The 18982-nt window shown below is 37.5% G+C and overlaps 1 protein-coding gene across 1 annotated transcript in view; it reads left to right on the top strand.

Annotated features, from left to right (window-relative positions):
- GCH1 (GTP cyclohydrolase 1) overlaps positions 1–7603 on the top strand; it is a 52829-nt gene extending 45226 nt beyond the window's left edge. The window contains exons 4-6 of the mRNA XM_025443311.3: positions 2667–2698; positions 3980–4064; positions 5004–7603. Of these exons, the coding sequence (XP_025299096.1) occupies positions 2667–2698; positions 3980–4064; positions 5004–5130 (244 nt within the window). The 3' untranslated portion in view covers positions 5131–7603. The remainder of the gene's footprint in view (positions 1–2666; positions 2699–3979; positions 4065–5003) is intronic.
- The last annotated feature ends 11379 nt before the right edge of the window (positions 7604–18982 follow it).

Genomic DNA, 18982 nt, shown 5'->3' with positions numbered 1-18982 from the left:
CACAAATGATATTCCAAGCAGCATGAGTTCACCGAAAGTAAAAGAAAAGCCACCACGAGTCAGAGTCAGCTGAGACAAATGGTCAAAGGGGGCAGAGGCTAGAGCTAACAGATACAGAATATGCAATAAATATGTTAGAAAATAAGAATCCTGAGGGATGCCTGGGTGGCTCAGTCAGTTAATGTCCGACTTTTGATTTTGGCTTAGATCCTGATCTCAGAATCCTGGGATTGAGCCCCATGTTGAGCTCCATACCCAGGAGGGAGTCTGCTTGAGACTCTCCCTCTTCCCATAATTGCACGCATGCTCGTGCTCTCTAAAAATAAATAAATCTTAAAAAAAAAAAAAAAAGAATACTGAAGGTTTGGCAAAGGAGTACACTTTCAGAATTAAATTGGAAAAGGCGGGGGGCAAATAAAACTTCTAGGAAAAAAATGATATTTGCATTTGAAGCCCAATACACTCACATTAAATAGGTTATAGGACACCTGGGTGGCTCAGGCAGTTGAGCATGGTTTCAGCTGAGGTCAGATCTCAGGGTCCTGGGATCAAGCCCTGCATCCAGCTCCACACAAAGTGGGGAGTCTGCTTGAGGATTCTCTCTCTCTCCCTTCGCCCCTCTCCCTACTCGTGCTCTCTCTCTCTCTCTCTCTCTCAAATAAATAAATAAATACATAAATAGCAAGTTAGACACAGCTAAAAATAGTGAACTGGAAGAAAGATCTGAAGAAATTGCAGAATGTAACAGAGACCTAGGTGGAAAATATAGGTGAGAATATGAGATGTGGAAGACTGAGGAGGTCTAATATGTCCTTAATTGAAATTCTTGGAGGTAACAGAGGCCATGGGGTAGGTGCAGTATTAGAGAAGGTGATGGCTGAAGACATTTCTGGAGCACATGCAAAAAAAAAAAAAAATCAGTCTTCAGATTTAGGAACCTTAATGAATCCCAAGTAGGACAAAAATTTAAATCTCCACCTAGACACAACATAGAAAACCTCAGAGTACACATAGTGAAATATCATAAAAAACTGCTGTAGAGAAAATATTACCTACAAGGTAATAGCAGTTAGATTGTCAATTGTTTGCCAATGGCAATATTAAGATGCAGATGAATATTAACATCATATTAGAATTCTGTTTTTGACAAATACCTCTTAACAAATTATGTTCAACAAAGGGCAAAATAAAGTTGTTTTTTTTTTTAATTCGGGAAAGCTATATGATTATCTTTAGTGCTGAGAAGACTAATTCAATGCCTACTACTTACTTAAAAATGAAAACCAAATAAACCAGAAATAAATTATGAACTCTTTGAGCATAGAGACCTGTTCATCACATAATCATATACATAGAAGGCACTCAATAACAATTTGCATAAATGGCCTTCCTTTGGTGCAAGAGTGGCTATCTACCAGATAGGCAGCTATCATGGATGATAGTAAAATGTTATAGGGATTCCCTATTAAAGTGTAGAGGAAAAAGTGGGTACCCAATATTGCCACTGTTGTCTAATGTTGTACCTAAAATTCTATTCAAGAGAAAGAAATGATGACTATGGAAGGAAAACATTACTAATTTTTAAATCAATGCCATTTCCTATTCATACAACAGAAATTAATCACCTGGAAAACTATGAGAAGTAATATAAAGAGATTTGACCCAAAAGAAATAAGACATATTTCCTATCCACGAGCTTGAGCAGCATCTTTCCTTAGGTTTTTGTTCAAAATTAAAAATATGTAATTATGTTGGTTCAGTGTTGTAAATATACTAGATACATGAAGAAGAATCTGAGTGGTTCCTTCCTTCGTGTTGAGTGGTAAACAAGGTGGTGTACCTGTAACTGACTGTTAGCTATAATGGGTATAAAGGAATGACTTTTCAATTTTATCTGAGCATCATAGTGGGGGGTGAGAAAGAGCCATAAAATGCCTCCTAGGTGAAGTGATCCTTAAATTCAGTCCAAATTCATGACTAAAGGCCAAATTTTAAAGAAAAGATCCTTAATGTGAATTGTTCTCCTCAAATAGGTAATTCATGTGGCCATCTTTATATTTCACAACTAGATTGAAAGATGGTCAAAGCAGAAAATCCATCACTTGACAGATTGTGTTATAAACCAAGATCAGGAAGCTTTTATTTTTGAGAGTTAATCATACTGAGTGCTTATATAGACCTAATTTATAAAGAGATGTCTGAAGAAGTCTGTTCAGTTCTAATCCGATTTTCCTAATAGGTTTAGTGTGTACAGTAGTTGACAATGGCCTGCTATTAATTAACAAATAGTCTTTTTATTTTTAACTTGAACTTTAAGCTCTGATTAAACAATATGATTAATTAGAACACTTGACACTTGGCCTAAAATTGATGACTTGGGAGCTCTAAAATCATTTGTGTTTTTCCTAAGTGAATATTCATATAATTCTCTATGTCTTTGGGAACATGGAAAGTACCATTCTGTGTCATGTTTGGTGGTGTCCTCGAGACCCTCCCTTCTTCTTATTTCCATGTAGTTTTTGTATCTTTCCACCTCTTAGAAGCATTAATCTCTTGCCCATACCCTATAATTGCTTCATTAGAGTCCTTTTGGTCTTTTGAGGAAGTCTTACCAATTCCACTTCAAACAAATTTATGTTTAACTAAAACGATTCTTTCTTTTCTAGGATTGTAGAAATCTATAGTAGACGATTACAAGGTAAGCTTTTAAACAGTTATTTACAGAAAAACTTTTTTTTCTTAAGGAAAAAGTACTTTTTATTTGTTTTTTAAAGATTTTATTTATTCATGAGAGAGACACACAGAGAGAGAGGCAGAGACACAGGCAGAGGGAGAAGCAGGTCCCATGCAGGGAGCCCGACGCGGGACTTGATCCCGGGTCTCCAGGATCACACCCCAGGCTGCAGGCAGCGCTAAACTGCTGTGCCACCGGGGCTGCCCACTTTTTGGTTGTTCTTATCACAAGTGTAATACATATGACTTACCAGTCAAAACCTCATAGGGATATAACACAGAAAGGGGAAGTCTGCAGTGTTTCCAGCCTCCAGAAAAATCATTGTTGTATTTGCACATTCCTTCATATTTTGTGCATCTACCAACATTTTAAGATAAATTTATTATATTTTTTAAATGGACTCATATTGTATGTAATGGGCTTCACTTTCCCCCCTATATTTTTCTTTCACTCAACAGATCAAACATTTTTTCCCACATGCATGTAACTATTTCATTCATTTTGCTGACTGTTTAGCATTCCGTTACATGGCTGTGCTGTGGCTTGATTTAACCAATCCCTGCTCTAATAGATATTTGAAAATTTTGCCAGTTTTCAAATAGAACACTCTCAATATGTTTTCAAAGAAGTTGTTTATTCAGCACAGAGACTGCATTGTTTAGATAGTTGGTTTTCAGCTTTACATACAATTCAATAATTGGATCATAGTGCCTTTGTTAATCCTGTTGCGAACAACTTATTCATTTGCATAGAGGTGCTTGTTACCAGCATTCTTTTGATCTTACTGCACACCTGAGAGACAGTGTCTTTTTTTTTTTTTTTTAAAGATTTTATTTATTCATGAGAGACACACAGGCAGAGACACAGGCAGAGGGAGAAGCAGGCTCCATGCAGGGAGCCCGATGTGGGACTCGATCCCGGGACTCCAGGATCACACCCTGGGCTGAAGGCAGGCGCTAAACTGCTGAGCCACCCAGGGATCTCCCGACAGTTGTCATTCTTATCCATTCCCTGCAGTGGTGCTGGACGCTCTTCAGTACTTGTTCTGCAGGTGAGGGCATTGAACAGCAGCCTCCTGTGGCCCAGGCAGCAGACAAAGCAAACCAGTAAAAACTGGTGTGTCTTGGTTCTGAAGCCTCACAGAAGTCTGCCTTTTAAGATTTCAAATGTTCTAAAGACAACAAATATTCTAAACACAGTTGTTTGTGTCAGACTCTTAAACTGAGCTTCTTGTCACCCCCACAGTTCAAGAGCGCCTTACGAAACAGATTGCCGTAGCAATCACAGAAGCCTTGCGGCCTGCTGGAGTCGGGGTGGTGGTTGAAGCAACGTAAGTCCATATTTGCCTTAATAATGTCATTGTACACTGGAATGCTATTTAGTGCCGCTCTGTTTTTATAGCACCAGGTGATGCCACATAATTGATACTGTCATGTTTTCTGTCTCTGACCTAAAGCTTTTTTACCTCTTTCATTTACTGTGTTGCTGATATAGGAACCAGAGTATGTATGGAGACTGGTTTTGTTTTGGTTTGGGTGGGTATTGTGGAGGTGTAAGGAGTCATCAGATTATAGGTAGTGGTTTGTGCAACCAGTAACATTTTATGTCTTCTCTTGAAGTCTTCTTTAGCTCTTTGTTACTCCAAGCAGTCTTTTCCTAGTATTTTGTCACCCGTTTTAAAAAATGGTGCTAAAACTGGCTATTAAGGGCACTTGAAGACACTTCTTTAAGTTAGAATGAATTATGAGAATTGCACACATCTCATCCATTCTTCTGACATGGCCTGGGCTCTGTGCTGTGCATGCTGTCCAGCTTCACCAGTTGCTTAAGCTCACTGTGGTCACTGTTCTCTAGATTCTACATAGTAAGACCAGCGTAATTCAGTATTTCTCCAAATCCCAAAGCTAACGTTGTGTTGCTTTAATCCTAAAGATGGAGCAAATGAAAATTCTGAATTTCCTTTTATCCAGAAGCTGTTTTATCTCTGTGGACCCCTTGTATTATTTTCACATAGGAAGAAAATTCCCTTTTTTTCCTCTTCTGCTAGGTGCATCAATGATTCAAACATTGTTAAGAATAAGAGCTATATGACTAAGAAATGTAAATAAAAGTTCTAAGTCACTTTTGTCTAAGAAGTGATATTTTGGATCCAGTTGGTAGCTGTAAACTCAGTATAATCAGATTTAATTTTTTGGCCTGCTTTTTCCTTTAAAAACCAAACCAGCAACTGTCTATTCCTTTAAGCCATCTTTGTTGTCTTGTTTTGTAGACACATGTGTATGGTAATGCGAGGGGTACAGAAAATGAACAGCAAAACTGTGACCAGCACGATGTTGGGTGTGTTCCGGGAAGATCCAAAGACTCGGGAAGAGTTTCTAACTCTGATTAAGAGCTGAACTTCTGCATGTGTCGTGTGGTTTGCAGGTTATACCACTAAGTAGCATTGTTTGTCTGGTCTCTATTGTACATTCCATTTTCAATTGTTACAGATGTGAACTTTATTCCTTGTTACTAGTTGTGTTTAATAATTATTTATAGCATATCAAATAAAAATAATTAATAAAGGGGTGAGCCCTCTACTTTCTTCTTGCCACCTTTTAGTGGTAACTTTCAAAGAAACTGCCCATAGTGTAAGTTACATGCACAAAACCACTGCCATTCACATAACCTTGAGGGTGCTGGAATAGAAGAAAAACTCAAGTATTTTGTTCAAATACTATGGTAATTGGGTTCATAAACATAGGAATGTTGGGAATGGGGGGAAAAGCTAAGGCCAATATACTGTTTTTTCCCCTCCCCAAACAAACATGGTATAGTGCTTAAAATATTTTTGTACAGTATGCAGGATTGCTCTGCAAACTCAAAGTCCAACAGGCTCCACTTTAATCACATTTATTAAACTGCCAGGGCACTTTATTTTTTATATATTTATTTTTTAACTATCCAATTGTAATAGTCACCAAAAGAAGGTGGTGGAATATCTATGTTTTTGATTTTGTGAGTTAAAAAGGCACATTTCTACTTTCTATTCTTTTTAAAATTCAAGTACAGGGACTTAGTTCCTATTGTTTATGAGTGTATTCTCATGTCAACATACAGAGACTTAGACACTTAACTCTCTGTACCTTGATGAGAATATCACCCTACTACTTATAGATACCTTTGCCTTTTTTTAAAAGCCATTATTTTATGAGACTTAAGTATTGACCCTGCAAATAAGTCGTCCTCACAGTTTTGTCTTAGAAGTTTCTTACAGCTTACATTGTGTATTCCTTGTAGATGCCTCAAAAAATTTTTTTAAATCTTACCAAATGTTTTCTAAGTAATATTTCCAGAAACTTTTAAGAATGTCCATCATTTTCAGGTCTGCAGAACCATATCTTCTGTGAAAATGAAAGCATGCAGAATGAACTAACTGTGGCATTGTGAGTGATATCCAGTGTTTCATGAAAGCTGCATTGTTGGTGTCTGTGAAAATGCACTGTGATTTTCTGGTATTACTGGAAAATATTGGAAGTCCCCATACTGGTTCCTTTTGTGGTCCGTGTGGGTCTTGTCTTCAGTGTAACTGTTCAAATGGTATATAGGTCTTTTTGTCCAGGAAGCTGTTGCCTTATTAATGACTACTTAAAATTTCCTCCATTGGGGCAGTGTGGGACAAATTAAAACAACAAACAAAAACACCCAACTCCCGTGCAAAAACAAAACCACAGTCATTCCATGGGAAAGTCTCTTATCTGGTTGACATTGTGGTCTTCAAATTTATCCCATTACCTTAAGTAGAACTAACTACAGTGATTACTTTAACTTTGGTAGTCTTGTCTTTGCCACTTTGATGTCATTTGACTTATGATGGGACAAGGTGGCAGAAGTGCTGTTTTTTTTTTTTTTTAAATCTTCTATTTCCTATATTTTTCTATATTTGGAGCTTCTAAAGTACAGTGGTAATTTATTTTGAGTTCCTTTTAAAAATCTAATCTGATATAAACATTATCCTGCTTAATAGTTAGACATTTAGAAGTAGAATTAAACACTCAGCTAATGTTTGGTATTTTAAAGTAAAAACAGGGCAACCCGGGCAGCCCGGGTGGCTCAGCGGTTTAGCGCCGCTTTCAGCCCACTGCGTGATCCTGGAGTCCCGGGATCAAGTCCCATGTCAGGCTCCCTGTCTGGAGCCTGCTTCTCCCTCTGCCTGTGTTTCTGCCTCTCTCTCTCTCTCTCTCTCTCTCTCTCTCCCCACTTCCCTCTCTCTCTCTCTCCTCTCTGTGTATTCTCATGAATAAATAAACAAAATTAAAAAAAAAAAAAAAAAAAAAACAGGGCAACCCTAGTGGCTCAGCGGTTTAGCGCCGCCTTGAGCCCAGGGTGTGATCCTGGAGACCGGGGATGGAGTCCCACGTTGGGCTCCCTGCATGGAGCCTGCTTCTCCCTCTGCTTGTGTCTCTGCCTCTCTCTCTGTGTGTCTGTCATGAATAAATAAATAAAATCTTAAAAAAAAAAAGTAAAAACAGATGTGACTTGGAGGACCAAAGAAATTGTTAGCTATAAATTCATCTTTTTGAGATCAATTGTATTTCCTTTTTAATGAGTCTGTGTTCTAACATTGTCTGGAAGTGTTCTCATAAAAGTCTAATGTATCTACAGACTGTTGTCTTATTGGTAAATGTGAAGTAATAACTGTGTCTGTTTTACTCTAGTCTGTAGTACTTCAAAATTACCTTTTCATATCCACAGCCTTGAGTCCATTTGGGGGATTTTTAAGAATTTGATGCATTTAAGTATACTGTTTAATAATTAAATTGTTTGAATTTTATGTGTGTATCTGTTCCTGAAGTTGGCTCTATTGAAGTTATTAAAGTGTTAAACTTAGTTTCTTGTGAAAGTAGTTTCTTTTTGAACCACTTGTGTAAATATACCAAAAAATTAGATTATTTTATTTGTATTCTCTTTTACCAAAGATACACATCATAAGGGCTTCCCTCAGTCATCAAACTATTAGACTATAAATTCCAGTGGCAGTACAAATTAACCTGGGGTCCTCCATCTTCCTTTGGTATTTGGTTTGGGTGTACTGTCTTCACCCTCTGGCTGGTAAGGGAAGGGGAGGTTTGGGGTAAGAGTGAGGAATCTGAGTGCTGCTCATGTCTCTGTTGTTCTAAATCTAAGTTTAGGAAGCTGCAGCCTCCTGAGAGCTGGCACTGTTTCCATGTAGGAGCTATTGGAGAAGGAAGAGCAGGCTGGGGAAGAGAGCTGGGTGGTACAGGGAGTGGAAGGGTGTTTCCCTTCTTCTAGGGAAGAGCCCTGGACAAAATTCTGAGTCCATGCAAAGGTTTTGCTGCCTCTTTTCTTCTTGCCTGGTGACCTCATCATTCCTCCTTTGGGGTGTTCTTCTCCCCATTCTCTGCTCTACCTAGGCAGAGGCCCCTGCCCTCATTGTGTCAGTGTGCCCAGGTTTTGGGTCTCTGGAGTCGCCTGATGCTCCTTGAAGGACTTTGTAGACTGTTAGATAGTGAATCTAGTCACTCAAACTAGGAATGCCTGTCGAATACAACATTCCTAAAACCAAATTCCTAGGTGTCAGTAAAGCAATGAGCTGCTCAACAAAGCCCAAGTTGCTGCTCCTGAGTTTTTTCACTAAAGATTGGACAAGTTCCTCGTTTTGTCACTTGGTGGAAGAGCAGTTGCAAACACTAAAGGTTTTAGAGAATGTCATCCACAGAGAACATCTAAGTTCACCATGAGGGGTCTGGGTCCTCTTGCTGATGGCGAGAAGGAGTCTCATTAGATGAGTTCAAGGCCAAATATAGACACCCAATAGCCCTAACCCTCCCAGAGTCACTTGCTTTATTTTAGTCTTTATTATGGGAAAAAAAACATATACAACAGTAGACAGTACATAATTAGCTGACCCCCCATGTACCTATCACCCAGCTTTAATAAGTCTCAATTCATGGCCGTCTTTATTCCCTCATATCTCCCATCCCCACTGGATTATTACAAAGCAAATTCCAGATGATTTCATCCATAAAATATTTCAGGTTATCTAAATGGAGAGGAATCACATAAAAAACCCATTCACTATCACACAAAAAATTAATGCTTTATTTATCAGATACCCAGTCAGCATTCAGTTTTTCCCTAACCGATTCTTGGTTTCGGTTCAGGTTGTGATCTTAGGGTCATGAGATTGAGTCCCATGTTGGGTTCCACACTCAGCGGGGACTCTGCCTGAGATTTTCTTTCTCTCTCTCCTTCTGCCCTTCCCCCACTCACACTCTCTCTAAAATAAATATATAAATCTTTTAAAAATCCACATAAAATTTACTATCCTAACCATTTTTAAGTGTACAGATAAACTATACATTGTCACCTCACAGATCAAATTTTTTCATCTTATGAAACTAAAACCTTATATCCATTGAACTCTTTTCCCCCCTCTCCCTCCAGCACCCAGAAGGTAATCACCATTCTACCTTCTATTTCTGAGTTTGATAACTTTAGAGTTCTCCTATAAGTAGAATCATGCAGTATTTATCTTTTTGTGACTGGCTTATTTTCACTTAGCATAATGTTCTCAAGACTCATTCATGTTGTAGCATATGACAGGATCTTCTTCTGTTTAAAGGTTGAATAATATTCCACTCTATGTATATACTACATTTTTAAAATTTATTAATCTATTGATGGGTATTTAGATTGCTTCCACCTCTTGGGTATTGTGAATAATACTGCAATGAATATAGGTGTGCAAATTATCTCCTTGAGACCTGTTTTCAATTCTTTTGGATATAAACCCAGAAGTGGGATTACAGAATTTCTATATTTTCTATATATGATAATTCCTTACAATTTTTTGAGGAACCTCCATTCTGTTTTCCACAGTGGCTGTACCATTTTACATTCCTACCAACAGTGCACCAAGTATTCCAATTTTTTCACATTCTTGCCAAAACTTGTTATTTTCCAACTTTTTAAAATCATGGCCAACCTAAGGGGCATGCAGTAATAGTTCATTGTGGTTTGGATTTGCATTTCCCTGATAATTAGTGATGTTGAGCATCTTTTCATTTGCATATAGACCATTTGTATATCTTCTTTAGAGAAAAGTCTATTTAAGTCCTTTGCCCATTTTTTAATCAGATTATGTATTTTTTGTTGTTGAGTTGTGGGAGCTCTTTTTAACCCTTTATCAGATAAATAGTTTGCAAGTATTTTCTCCCATCTTATAGATTGCCTTTTTACTCTCTTAATTGTTTCCTTCGCTGCACGGAAGTTTGATGTAGTCCCATTTGTCTACTTTTGCTTTTGTTGCCTATGCCTTTGGCATCATATCCAAGAAATCACTGTCCATTCCAATGTTGTGGAGATTTCCCTCTATGTTTTTCTCTAGGAGTTTTAAAGTTTTAGTTCTTACATTTAGATCTTTAATCCATTTTTAGTTAATTTTTGTGTATGGTATAAGGTAAGTGTCCAACTTCATTCTTTTGCATGTGGATGTCCAGTTTTCCCACCATCTGCTGAAGAGATTCTCTTTCCCTATTGCGTAGCGTTGGTACCTTTGTCAAAAATATTTGATCATATACATTCAGATTTATTTCTGGGCTGTCTATTCTGTTTCATTGGTCTACACGTCTTTTTTTTTTTTTTTTGGTCTACACGTCTTTATACTACAACTACATTATTTTGATTGTTGTAGTTTTGTAATATGTTTTGAAATCAGAAAGTGTGAGGCCTCCAGCTTTGTTTTCCTTTCTCAAAATTGTTTTGGCTGTTCAGAGTCCTTTGAGATTCCATTTGAATCTATTTCTGCAAAAGAAAGGCTGTTGGGATTGCATTGAATGCAGATTGTTTTGGGTAGTATGAATATTTTAATAATATTCAGTCTTATAATTAATGAACATATTTTTCCATTTATTTATATTTTTAATTTCTTTAATTTTGTTTTTTTTTTGTATATTTTTTTATTGGAGTTCGATTTGCCAACATATAATTTTGGTTTTATAGTTTTCACTGGATAGGTCTTTCCCTACATTGGTTAAGTTTATTTCTAAATATTTTATTTCATCTTGTTTTATTTTATTTTATTTTATTTTATTTTTTAACAGACTTTATTAGAACAATATTAGGTTCATAGTAAAATTGAGTGCATGATACAGAGATTTCTCATATACTTCTTGCCCCACACATATGTAGACCCCCCAGTTATCATCACCCCCCACCAGAGTGATGCATTTGGTACAATTGATGAGCCTACATTGACACATTGTAGCCATCCAAAGTCCATAGTTTACATTAGGTTTCATTCTTGGTGTTGTACCTTCTGTTGGTTTGGACAATATAATAATACAGTACAATAATGTGTATCCACCATTACATTGTCATATAGAGTAGTTTTGCTGCCCTAAATATCATCTGTGCTCCATCTATTCATCAGCTATTTTATTCTTTTTGATGCAATTGTAAATAGAATTTTCTTAATTTCTTCGTTTATTGGTTAACATGTTTCTTAGTCTGTTTAAAGTTGTAGATTCACCTCTTTCTCCCTTTCTTTCATACTTTCCTTACAATTTATGTGGTCATTTGCTTTTGGAGAAGCCCTTTGTGCACCCCACGAAATGTCAACTTTTGGGATGTCTGTGGCTGTCCAAATGAAGAGATACTTCAGCTGAGCAGAGGAAAAAGGGTTGCTCTTTTCTACAACATTCCTTCATGCCCTTAAACTCCTATTCCTAAGATAGCCTAGGTCAGCCTGCACTGCTCAGCCTTCAACTTGGACATGGCTCTTTTTAGTTTTATATCCTCCCAGGTATGGAACAGAGTTTATTCCTTTTTGGGGGTGGGTTGGGGTGGAGTGTCTTTCCTTTCTGGATAGGCTTCAGTTTTAAAACATCTACCTCATGACTTCCTTGGCTTCAGTGTTGTGGGTTCCTTGGCTACCAAGATTTTGGTTAAGGTGGAAGGGTTGTTGTTATAGGGCTGGAAATAGTGAAGTCTCCCAAGCCTTGGCATCTCCTTGAGGGCTGATCCCTGGGAAATTCTGAGGTTTGGGTTGGATGGTAGGTGTGTTTGCTTGCCTGACTGCAGTTACATTTTTATGGCCCTCTGAGTAATGATACCAGGCAGGTTCTGGCTGACTGGGGTGGAGAAGGAAGTGACACATCAGGTCTCATATGTAAGCAGCTTCTTTTATTCTCTCCCTAATGATGTAGTTAGGACTTGCTTGCAATTCTTGTTGGGAGAACTGCTAGCACATGCTTTACACAGCCCTAATACACTCATCTGCTTTTCCTCTTATTTCTACATTCTCCTGTTTGGTTTGAGCAATGTGTCCACAACTCTGACCTTTTGAGAAATCCTTTAACTTCTGGAACTGACTGTGCTGCCCAGAAAGACGTGGTTTGGCTGTTAGTACAGAGAAGGTTGTGTTAAGGGAGTCCTGTGATGAAATGCCTGGGCATATATGAAAACTTCCTCTGAGGCCGTCACACTTAGGCTTTGTTGATTTTCTCCTGATTTTAGGATGAGTATCTTCTTCCTCCTTTTTTCTGGACTTTTTCTTATTTGAAAATGTGCTGAATGGCTAGATAAATGGGATATTTTTCTTTCTAATTTGTCTTCTTGTGGGGTTTCCCATTATATGTAATGATACTAATTTTTTAGTCCTATTCTATCTTGACTGGTAAATTTCTTTATGGGGATTTTTCTCTTTGCAGAGCTGTTCACTTCTAAAACCTAGGGATAAACTGAGAAGCCAGTAAATAAAAAAATTAGTTTAAAACAACTAGCAGGGACCACAGGGTTATTTCATATTGGTCATTTGGAAAGTCATGTTAACCAAGGACGACTAGGGCACCTAGGTGGCTCAGTGGTTGAGGGTCTGCCTTTGGCTCAGGGTGTGATCCCAGGGTCCTGGGATCGAGTCCCACATCGGGCTCCATGCAGGGAGCCTGCTTCTTTCTCTACCTATGTCTCTGCCTCTCATGAGTAAATAAAATCTTTAAAAATGTATACAACAACAAACAAGAAAACCAAGGACAACTAATCACAGAACAAAATTTCTCATTTCTGAGTTGTAAGTTGTAAGTCTAAAAGTTGGTTCACCTGTGAGCTAAGAGCATTAGAACTTGAAGTCCTTATTCAAATCTTATTTGACCTTCTCCTGCTTAGCAGTTGTCAAAATCACTTCATAATGAAGGGGTAGGAGGAGAGTGACTTCCTATGTCAGTGCTTGGATATTTGTTAGCAGTTTCCATATAAACTTGATATTTAGAAAATAATTATAAAATAAAAAGGGTCTTATACATTTTAAGGTATAGATAGGTTAACAAATTATCATGGCCTTTTAAAATAGAACGCTATATAAAAATTAAAATTGAGGTTAAGTACTGAGTCCTGGGAACTGATCATTTATGTTTCTTGCCTTTTAGTTTTTTGGAGATGGAAGATAAATTTTCCAGATTTAACATTGTGTGTATATGTGCACATGTGCATGTGTGCCGAATGTTAAATCTGGAAAAGTTGTTATAAGGTGTTTTTTTAAAATGGGGTATAGTAAACTTTCAATACTACTTCCCACAATATTATTTTCTCAATAGTTTTTTGAGTAAAGAAGATTTCTCTTTTATCAGTGAGCGAATTTGGGCTCCAGGAGTTTTAAATGTCTTGCATCGTTGCCACTGGATTAAAGAGCAGAGGTTCCTATCTTGACTCTCCATCTGTTGGTCTTTCTTTTCTTTAAGATTCTTTTTTAATTTATTCATGAGAGACACAGACTGAGAGAGAGGCAGAGACATAGGCAGAGGGAGAAGCGGGCTCCCCGCAGGGAGCCTGATGTGGGACTCGATCCTGGATCCCGGGATCATGACCTGAGCCGGAGGCAGGCTCCCAACCGCTGAGCCACCCAGGCATCCCTCTGTTGGTCTTTCTATTAACCGGTGGACCCAGGCTATTAGATTACTTTTAGCTCATCGTTGCAGCTGGTTAATCTTTTCCAGTTGACGTCTGTAACTCTGAGCTCCTATTGTTTTGAATTGGAATCAGATTTTTGCAGATGTCTACAATTGGCTTAACCTTTGAACTCAAAAGTGCTGGGGGTAGGGAGTAATTTTAGGATAGGGGTGTGAATTAGCCATCTGTATAATTCCATCTGGTCATACAGTCTTAAATGCTCACATTAAAAAAATTATTTATACTGGTAACACATGAACTTAGCACAAAATTCAAACAGCACAAAATGATATTAAGGAAAAGCTTACCTTTACTTCTGCCCTTGAGTTAGGCAAGGGACGGTTAACACCAGAGATATTTCATGAAATGCTTTACTATTATTGCCAATTGAAAACCCTTCTTTCTTCCCTGTAGGCTGACTGTACTTCTAACGGTAAAATGGGTGAGTGGTTTCTGTAACCATCAGAATGTATGATCCATTAAGATTGTTATTTGTAGTGTTTTTCTTAGATCAACACTAGATGCTTTCTTGGAAAACTTTTTAGCAAAAACTGCTGCCAAAAAATTTGTCCACTTTACAGAAATTTGGCCACTTTAGCAAAGAAAAGTACTTTTGATGAGCTGTTTTAAAGCAGAGGCTTTAAAAATTTTTTTTTCACTTTCACCATTTTTGAATAGCATTCATATGCATAAAATTTTAAAAGCATGAAAGGATATACAGTGAAAAGTCTCTCCTGTCCCCACTCACTCAGTTCCTCCCCCCATATAATTCCAAAAATATTTAAAGCACATATAAGCGAATTCATATACACATAGAATTATTCCTATATTATATATATGTTTGCTTATTTTAATCAGAGATTCTTGACCATGTATGCCCATCAGAATCACCTGGGAACTGTTAGATATTACATGTGCCTGTACCCTATGAAGACTTATTTGGTATTTGTTTTCTGAAAAAAAAAAAAATGCTCTTGGTTATTCTGGTGGGCTTCTCTGGTTGAGAACCACTAGCCTAAGATAGAACTATTTAGACCCCTGGGGTGTGTCAGGAAGCCATTGGGCCCAAGTCCAGGTGATTTGGGCATGGGAACAGCTGCATGGATCACTCTGTGAGCTGTGAGCAATCAGTTCCACCATCCATGGTTAAGGGCATCTGCAACCACTCAGCTGATAAGTCTAAAGGTAAATTGCCCCTTAAAAGGGACTGTCTCCAGATTAATATAATCAGTGCTGCAATTACCTGTATATAAATAACTTAATTCTCTGGTCTGATTTTTCCGAATATATCTTACTTTTTCTCTTCTGATTTTTTAGTTGATTATCATAGAAGACATAGTTGATTATACATAGAAGAAAATATAGTAAAGTATAAAGAAAAAGATTAGTTACCCATAATTACATAGTTCAGAGATAACTACTGTTAACATTTGTTTTATTTTACTTTTAAAGTTGTGCAAATAATGTAGGCACACTCCTGGAATATTTAAAGCGAATTCATCCATACATTATTTCATTTTTAAAAAAGATCTTATTTATTTATTCATGAGAGACACTGAGAGAGAGGTAGAGACATGGAGAGGCAGGCTCCCCATGGGGAGCCTGATGTGGGACTCTATCCCAGGACCCCGGGATCATAACCTGAGCCAGAGGCAGATGTTCAACCACTGAGCCACCCAAGGTGCCCCTGGACATTATTTCATTTCATCTGTATTTACTTCAATAATGTAACACTAATTAATAAAGGGTAAGGAAGGACTTAGAACACACACACATACACACATACATACACACACACATTAGTACACCCAACAAAAATCTACAATGATTACTTAATAGCATACCCATTCTGTACTGACCTTTACCCACACTGTCTCAAATTTCTTTTTAGAGTTCATTATTAACACTTTGATATATACTCTGCCAGCCATTGTCTCCTCCTTCCCATGTAACTTCCTGTAATTCTTGGGATATTATAAGGTACATACAGCTTTCCCTCTCTTGGTATCTTATACTGGTATATCTTATAGCTTTGTTTACATGGCCATGTGACATTCCATGGTAGAAATCTGCTAATTTTTATAATGAAGGACTTTTAGGTTGTTTCCAGTTTTTTATTATTATAAATAATGCTATAGTAAACATTTCTGTTTCCCAAGAATAAGGGTCTAGATATGTATTTACTGGAACAAAATGTCACTCCCCCTCTTTCTCTCTTCCCCTCTCCTAAGTTAACAAAAATGGATGACTTCGGGACACATGGGTGGTTCAGTGGTTGAGTATCTGCCTTTGGCTCAGGGCATGATCCCAGGATCCCGGGATGAAGTCCCACATCGGGCTCCCTGCATGGAGCCTGCTTCTCCCTCTGCCTGTGTCTCTGCCTCTCTCTCTCTCTCTGTGTCTCTCATGAATAAATAAGTAAAATCTTTGAAAAAAAATGGATGACTTCACTTGAGCTACTCAAGATGCCTCCCAACTCCTGCAATGTATAGATATCCTCCTATATAACTTACAGCTAAAATTTTTATAACATACACATTAATTTCATCTTTTTCCTAGGGGCACCCTTGCATCTCATTTATCTTGACAAGTTCACATTTTTTAAAAGATTTTATTTATTTATTCATTCATGAGAGACAGAGAGAGAGAGAGAGAGGGGCAGAGACACAGGCAGAGGGAGAAGCAGGCTCCATGCAGGGAGCAGATTCACATTTTTAAACAGAATATTTTCTTGAAAAACAAAAAACAAAACAAAAAAAAACAAACAAAAAAAAAAAAGAATATTTTCTTGAGACAATTGTAGGTTTACAGGCTGTTGTAAGAAACATCACCCAGAGATCCCTTTATACTCTGCAATGGTTCCCAGTGCTAAATTTAACAAAACCATCATATAATATCACAACTAGGATATTGACATTGCTATAATTTCCTGAGCTTATTCAGATTTTCCTAGTTTTACTTGTATGTGTGTATTAAGTTTTAATAATAAACATGTGGTTTGGTGTATAAACCACCACAGTCAAGATAACTCAGCAGTTCTAACATCACAAGGATTCATTGTATTGCTTTATTATAATCTCACATCCCTCTTCACATTAAAAAAAAAAAAACCTCTTGAGATCTGAGTTCTGCATTTTGATATTACTGGGGTATTTAAGTCCTTTTTAATGACACTATAAGAAATCACAGGTTGGGACGCCTGGGTGGCTCAGCAGTTGAGCCTCTGCCTTTGGCTCAGGGTGTGATCCTGGGATCTGGGATCAGAGTCCTGCATCGGGCTCCCCGTGGTTAGCTTGCTTCTCCCTGTGCCTATGCCTCTGCTTCTCTCTCTTTCTGTGTCTCTCATGAATAAATAAATAAATCTTTTTTAAAAAAATCACAAGTCATCCAATAAAATAATGATAAAAAGCCACTGGGCATGTAAGGAAGACCTTGAATTATGTGTGGCTTTACACTAGCTGACAAATAGATGAGAATGATTTGTGATTAGTATATCAATTGTTTGTAAATGAAAGGGTGTGTTTTCAGGTTATTTGAAAACTGTTCTCAAGAGAAACTTTAAGTGCACATGAACACACACACACGCACACACAAAGACTTTTTTTTTAAAGATTTTATTTATTTATTCATGAGAGACACAGAGAGAGAGGCAGAGACATAGACAGAGGGAGAAGCAGGCTCCCTGTGGGGAGCCCGATGCATGCAGGAAGGCAGATGCTCAACCACTCAGCCACGCAGGGGACCCAGACACACAAAAACTCTTGATAAATATTCCAAATTGCTTCCAGACAAGGTATTACCAACATTGAATATCATTTTAAAAATGTAATATATTACTAAATGGACAATATTTTCATTGTTCTACCTTTATGTCTTTTAATACATTTATTATCAAATTTAGTCTCAAAGAATATTGCTAATATTCTCCTCGAGGATATGGGGCAGACATTTCTTTCATTTCTCTGGTTGTCCAATACTTCAAAATGTTATTTTCAGCAAAAATCAAATCACTAAGCTGCCAAACGTAATAAGCATTCAGACTTCTATCTTTAACAAAGCTGTTACTAACTACTCTGCTCGTGTGGTTTGGGCAATCATATTTTGCCTAATGGAGTTTTCTACCTAAAGGCAGACTGGAAGACTTTTGCTAAAATTATTTCTAAAAGGGATTTAATCTAGATCAAATGATACTTACCTTTCCTAAGTACTGTTTAATGAAAAATAATTTTATTTTCCTCAACAGTTGGTAATCTCAGAGAGGAGGGCTATCCTAGTCTCTCTGTGAAAAATGATCATATTCTTTCTCCATGTTACTGGTCAGGGTACTCCAAGTCATCATGGCATGATGTCTCCTTATGTGGAGTCAGAATTACTAGTCTACAGTGAATTAGTGTAGATCTACCTTTACTATACCGCCATTGTTTCTGCTAAAGTCAGAGCATTGCTGAACCTGGAATTGAGGAGATTATAAACAACACTATATGGGTGAACTTGGAAATAAGAGGATAATAAAGAACAGTAGTAGAGGGTAGGTAATAAACAAGTGGCATTAGAAGGGACTGTCCTCAGGCAAATAAAGCATGGGGAAGTGCTGGAGTTAGAAATGCAATTTATGATAAATCATTCCCTGATTAGCCTGGGAAAATGAATATATATGGTGTATAGAAAAATGCAATTTAACTTTAACCATGTCGTCATGCACAATTTAGGTCTAGAAATCATGTATGAAGTATAAGCAAAAAAGATCAAATTCTGAAAGACCCTGTATATATTTGTCAGTAAAAATAGTAATAAATGCATTTATCATTTACCCCAACAATTCTACTTCTGAGAATTTATCCTTTACATGTATTTGTATATGTGTGAAAGTGACATTTGTGTACAAGGTTATTCATTGCAGCATTTTTTGTAAGAATAAAGCTCTTGTTTATAAGTCAGCTCTAAATCCAAAGTATGTGGAATTATCATTTGAGGTTTGGGTTATGATTTTTAGAGCCCTTTCACCTGGAGGTAGATCAGATTCTGATCCCGGTCCACTTTTATCTCTTGGTCTCACATGGAATAAACTTCTGAGATTAGGCAGGTAACTAGGGTGGTTCTTTTCTTTTCTTTTTTCTTTTTTTGTATATTTTTTTACTGGAGTTTGATTTGCCAACATATAGTATAACACCCAGTGCTCTTCCCGTCAAGTGCCCCCTCTCAGTGCCTGTCACCCAGTCACCCCACCCCCCTGCCCACCTCCCCTTCCACTACCCCTTCTTTGTTTCCCAGAGTTAGGGGTCTTTCATGTTCTATTGCCCT

Source organism: Canis lupus, chromosome 8 (genome assembly GCF_003254725.2).
Source record: "Canis lupus dingo isolate Sandy chromosome 8, ASM325472v2, whole genome shotgun sequence".
NCBI lineage: Eukaryota > Metazoa > Chordata > Mammalia > Carnivora > Canidae > Canis > Canis lupus.
Note: the sequence above shows the minus strand (reverse complement) of the source record. Positions and strands in the feature narration are given on the sequence as shown.